This window comes from Onychomys torridus, chromosome 22 (assembly GCF_903995425.1).
Source record: "Onychomys torridus chromosome 22, mOncTor1.1, whole genome shotgun sequence".
NCBI lineage: Eukaryota > Metazoa > Chordata > Mammalia > Rodentia > Cricetidae > Onychomys > Onychomys torridus.
The window spans coordinates 11666481-11672527 of NC_050464.1; the positions used below are offsets into that span (position 1 = coordinate 11666481).

The 6047-nt window shown below is 56.9% G+C and overlaps 1 protein-coding gene across 1 annotated transcript in view; it reads left to right on the forward strand.

The window, feature by feature from the left end:
• Positions 1 to 4580, forward strand: part of Mad1l1 (mitotic arrest deficient 1 like 1) — a 288272-nt gene extending 283692 nt beyond the window's left edge. The window contains exon 17 of the mRNA XM_036172339.1: positions 4033 to 4580. Coding sequence (XP_036028232.1) covers positions 4033 to 4191 — 159 coding nt within the window. The 3' untranslated portion in view covers positions 4192 to 4580. The remainder of the gene's footprint in view (positions 1 to 4032) is intronic.
• Positions 4581 to 6047: the final 1467 nt, after the last annotated feature.

Genomic DNA, 6047 nt, shown 5'->3' on the forward strand with positions numbered 1-6047 from the left:
CAGGATGGTAAATTCCTTTCATGCTTTGTGATCAGCCCACACCACATTGAACACTTTCTTGGCACGGTTCAGCAGGGACAGCAAGCAAGCCATTTGCCACACAGACACAGCTTCTGCACTTGGAACTGCATGTGGGGCAGTCGGTCTCAGTTCCGTCCTCATCATCCTGACCCAGTGGTCCCCAATTCCTCCTGGACTTTGACCACTGAGGGCACAGGAGGAAGATGGGAGCCAGAGTCACCCGGAGCTAAGTGTCCCAGAGCACACTGGGACAACTCTTCCCACGAGCCACCCACCCCAGGCTAGAAGAGGCTCTGGTGGGAAAGGAGGTGGTACAAGATGGCTGGCATGGAGGGGTCCCTGGGCCGAGCTTCCTGCAGTAGTTTGCCATTCCCACCACCCAGATAGCGCAGAGCTCAGGTCTGCACACTGCACTCTGACACGGTAGTGTCCGCAGACAGAAGGGACAGACCCAGGTGTAGATGCTGAGGAGGAGGGAGACAATGGAGGGCACCGTGTTCCCTGGGCCTAAGCAGATGGAGACTCACCCAACGCTGGCTCATGGGATGTCCATAGCATCCCTCTGGCTGTGTGCCCAACCACCCCTATGTCCTTATCTGGATCTCCTTGACTTCACACATGTATGTGTGTTAGAGCAAATCACGTCCGCTGCCCAAAGCCCTTCAGCACTGCAGGCCTCAGAGACAGACCCCCACCAGAGGTGGAGGTGGAACTCAAAGTGCAGAGGCGGCCAGCTGTTGGCAGTGGGCATCTCCATCCCTGCTGGGCGGGTCCACCATGCTGTTGGCCCATCCCCAGCGCAGAGGGAGAGGGAGCTGGAGACGGCACATGCACGTAGCCCATAAATATTTCTAACCGCAGCCAGCACGTCTGACTGGGCAATTTGCTTTTTAAAAAATTGCGCTCTAATTTTAAGTGAACAGCCCCTAATTATGGTGATTTGCAGGCACCTGGGGACCGGGTGGCATTTGAACACGGCAGAGCGGTACGGGGACTGATTGGCAGGGTGTCGTTCAACCTGCACGTGCTGATAAGCCAGGACCACTGCTCTGGGTGGGTCTGCACCAGGAGGTGGGCCTACCAGTGCCAAGGGATCAGGGCCACTGGGGGAACCAAGGTGAGAGAGTGAGCAGAGGGACTGGTAGGGGCTACTCGGGCTATGTCCAACTTGTGATGCAAACCTCAGACTTGGTTTGTTTGAGACTTGGAGGCGGGGACACTTCCTGCCCTCCCTCCATCCTTCCAGAGAGACCGCCCTGGACTCGTGCTGCTGCATAGAGGCTCCGTGAGCAGACAGCCACTGAGGCTGCAGTGGCTCTCATGGGGCCTCTTTAGCTCTCACCCAATTATCAGGAACAAGAGAGCAGTGCTGGCAGCCGAGACAGGTCTCTTTCAAATAAAGAATGGGTGTGGTGGCCTGTCATCTGAGCTACTTGGGACACAGAGGCTGGAGGACCACAGTTCAAGACCAGCCTAGGCAACTTAATGAGACCTTGTCTCAAAATAAAACAATATTAACAACAGGACTGGGGTGTGGCTCAGTGGTAAAACACCTGCCTAGAATCCCCCAGTGAGGGGCTGGGGTGTGGCTCAGTGGTAGAGCACCTGCCTAGAATCCCCCAGTGAGGGGCTGGGGTGTGGCTCAGTGGTAGAGCCCCTGCCTAGAATCCCCCAGTGAGGGGCTGGGGTGTGGCTCAGTGGTAGAGCCCCTGCCTAGAGTCCTCTAGTGAGGGGCTGGGAGTATCACTTGGTGGTGGGGTGTTTGCCTAACATGTATGAGGCCCTGGAGTTCTATCTCTAGTACCACACTTACACACACACACACACACACACACACACACACACACACACACACAAATACCTGGGGAGGGGGAGAGGAGGCATGACACCCAGAAGATCCTGCTGAGGGGACCCATACCATGGGGGTCCTGGAACAGGAAAGAACCCCGGAGGCTCTCTCCCACCCTGCTCCTCCCCCCACCCAGCCAGCTCCGCCTGCTCCTTCCCCAGCAGCTGCCTCAGAGTCAGCCCCTCTGACATTTCGGGAAAAACATTGCAAGTGGAGAGCAGAAGGGAGAAATGAGAGGATTTTCTCGAGAAAAGGTCAGAGTGGTTTCTCTTATTTTTGTTTAAAGATGGTTTGTGTTGAACTATGACAAGGCTAAATGTATTAAGGGCCATGGGAACAGGCTGGGGGTCGGCCCACGCGAGAGAACAGGAGGAAAACCCAGGTAACAAGCAAATCAGAAGACAGCTGGGGGAGTCAGTGAGACAGAGCCTCACAGGCCCTGATGCTCCATGAGGGAGGGACCGGGGTGGGGGAGGGGAGGGCACAGGCAGCTGCAGTTTCCCCAGGCCCCCTCTTGCTCATGCTAGGGAGTCAGTGGCAGTCATGGGCTGCCAGGACCTGCGGGAGCATCCCGGCCATCTGTGTGGCTCCCGGGAGCAGGGGCACCAGCAGAGCCGCTGGCAGCAAGGACCTTCCAGAACAAACTCATCCTGCCTTGGCTTCACCGAGGCCATGTGTCCGGGTTCTCATTAACACATCCATTGTGCATTCATTGGCACAGGCTAGTCCACAGAAAAACATGATCCCTGGAGCAGGCACTCCCTCCCTCTCTCACCCTGGTACACACCAACCTGCCTCCTGCCTCCGCCATATTGTCATGTATGGATGCGTCATGTCAGAGGCATCACATGAACAGGCTTCTATGTTCAGAGTTGACCCTGAACTTGCCTTGTCCCTTTTTGTGGCTGAATTTTTTGTATGTCTGTGTATACGTATGCATATACATATGTATACCAATCATGACACTGCGGACATTGCATGTACATGTGTGTGGACACATGTATTTAGTTGTCATGAGGGCACAATGGAGGGATACCAGTGGGTCACATGGTCCTGCTGAGGAATGGCCAGATTTTTCCATAATAGCTAAGCTTCCTGGCAGTGATGCACAGGTCTTCTGATTTCTCCTCATCCTCGTTGGATCTCCACCTTCCCTAATGGGCTGTGGTCTGACTGACATCCCCCTGGGGACCCCATAAGCCCATCAACTTTATCAGACCTTCCTGCTTCTCTCTTGGAGAGCCATCCTGTCTGACCTTTGCCCAGCTACCAACTGGGCCCTCTTTCTGTGGCTAAGTGAGGAGGCTCTGAGTTTGCTAGACACAGTTCTACATCAGACCTAAGGGTTGGGAGCAACCCTGTGTGGGTTTGTGACCACTTCTTGCCTGTCTGTGTAAACGGGCTTTTCTCCCCTAACCAAACGGACCTTCTACATCTTTGGTCACTGCAGCATGCCTGGGCCAGTTGGCAGAGGGGACACCAGGATAAGTGATAGCTGGGATTGTCAGGATGACATGGAGGCCCAGGGCCTCTGTCTGCTTCTCCCAGCCTAGCCTGTGTGGTGAGAGGGCAGTTTGGCCAGACAGCCAAGTAACCTGTGTGCCAGTGCCGAACCGTGTACCAGTGCCGCACTGTGTACCAGTACAACTCTGAGCCTGTCTGCAAGCTCCGTTCCCACCTCCCTATCACAGTGGTCACAGAGCCACTATGCCCTCCCTCCAGTTATAAGTGACATAAGTAAACAGGACAAGAGCCAGTCTGGGCTCCAGAATCCACCCTTCCAGGACCAGACCTCCAACAGCCAAACCTGGTATCCTGGCTTCACAGTCTGGAAGATGCTGGGGGCTTGCTCTGCCTCCCCTGGTCAGCCAAAGAGCTGGTGCCTGGCGTGGAGGCCCCCAGGAATCCAAATCCTGTTGTGGTTGGAGCAGCCCTGAGGCAGGACTGGCTGCTGCTGTGATGCTTAGTGACCTCTGCGGATGGTCTTGAGCTTTGTCGCAGTGGGCAGAGGCAGGCCGGTGCCCCTCCAGCTCAGGCTGCACTCACGGCAGGCAGCATAGCCTTGCCGCTCCCGCACCCCTTCCACTGGGGAGCGCATGAGGACAGAGGGCCGACACCTGCCCAGCACTCAGCGCTGATGCCCTCTCTTCTCTCCTCCGCAGGCCACAGGACCCTCGGGCTCCAAGATGCAGCTTCTGGAGACGGAGTTCTCCCGCTCAGTGCCTGAGCTCATCCAGCTGCACTTGCTGCAGCAGGACAGCATCCCTGCCTTCCTCAGCGCGCTCACCATTGAGCTGTTCAGCCGCCAGACCTCCATCTAGCCTCTGCCCTCCGGCATCCTCACTCTACAGCCGCCGGACCTCAGCCTAGCCTACACCCCACATTGTCCCCAGACCCTTTGCCACCCGTAGCTGCGTCATGCCACAAACACTAGCCACAGCCTCTGCTCAAGCAGCCACCCTGTCCCTTGTCCCTAGCCAGCAGGAGCAGCTGCTGGGGATGGCCAAGGCAGATCACACTCTCCTCTCTTACCCCAAGCACTGGGCCTCTCCTCCCATCTCCCCATTCTACGGCCCCTCCATGCCCTGTCCCAAGGTGTCCCCACACAAGCTTCCAGTCCCATGTGTTGGTTGCTTGGGCCACTCTGGTGGCTAGGCTGTGGCCTGAGTCCACAGTCTCAATGAAATAAAGTTTTATCTTTATTATTCTCCCCGTGTCTATGTTCAATGTGCCAAGCTACCTCGCTGCCCAGACCTCCATCACACCACCTGCCGTGCTTGGACACCTGGGCAGGCCTCACCACACCACCTGCCATGCTTGGACACCTGGGCAGGCCTCACCACACCACCTGCCATGCTTGGACACCTGGGCAGGCCTCACCACATCACCTGCCATGCTTAGACACCTGGGCAGGCCTCACCACACCACCTGCCATGCTTAGACACCTGGGCAGGCCTCACCACACCACCTGCCATGCTTAGACACCTGGGCAGGCCTCACCACACCACCTGCCATGCTTAGACACCTGGGCAGGCCTCACCACACCACCTGCCATGCTTAGACACCTGGGCAGGCCTGCTCATAAATGTGGCCTGAGAGGTGAATGAGGTCAGGGAAGCAATTGTGTCCCATCCCTCCAGAGCCTGGGTGTCTACTCCCTGCCTTGGTTACTCCATCTGTCTCTCCCTACCTGAGGCCTCTAAGTCCAGAGGCTAATCTCCCTTCCCAGCTCCCCCTGCAAGGCCCCACCAGGTATCTGCACCACAGCAGTGTCCTGATTAAGAGGTTTTCCCGGGCAGGGGTGGAAAGGAGAGGGTCTGAGTTGGGAATGTGCCTGGGCTAGCCAGAGAGACAGGCACAAGAATTGTGTGTTCCTCCTGCAGTGGTGACCTACCACCCCAGGGTGTTCGACCCCCTTCCCATGTCTACAAGAGAATGGAAATGAGACAGCTCACTGGGAGTGCTCAGGCTTGGCCTACGAGCCCTAGGCCAAAGAAAATTCTACTTCTGGCTGCCCCTGGCTTTCACCAGCCCCCCCAGTGAGCACCCACTGATAAGTAGGTCTTAAGCTGCTAATGACTCACTTTAAAGGATTAGTGCCATGGTGCCAGGAGGTAACAGGACTTGCTGTCCCAGCCTCCAGCTCCCCTATCAGGGGACCCCCACTACCCCCACAGCCTCCAATCACACTCAGCTGGGGTGAGCAGCAGTGCTGGCCCATGGCTGAGTTCATCATCCTAGGGCCTGGTGCAAGGCCCTCTGGAAAGTACAGGTTGTGAGTTTCTCTCCAGCTCCTGGGCCCACCCCAGGGACCAGCTAGCCCCCAGGGATGAAGGTACTAGGGCAACATCAAAATTGACCTACTTAGAGACCCCAGGCAACCTGTTCAGGCTGCACCTAGCTCAAGCTCCCCAGCTCACAGCTCCCTCTCCCAGGACAAGCTGGTCCCCATCTGATCACACCCTTTGAACTGGGTCGCATCGGGCTACAGGGCCAGGTTAAGGAAGAAGGGTTCCCCTTCCAGTCCCCTGTGGCTCTGGACTCAAACCCAGCTCTGCCAGCTGCCAGAGTCAGACATGGATAGTCCCCTCCTGCTTCAGTGTCCTTAGCATCCCTGGCCAAGTCCTGGCTGTCTTCATCCTCAGACAGGCTGGGAAGGGTGACTCAGGCCCAGGAG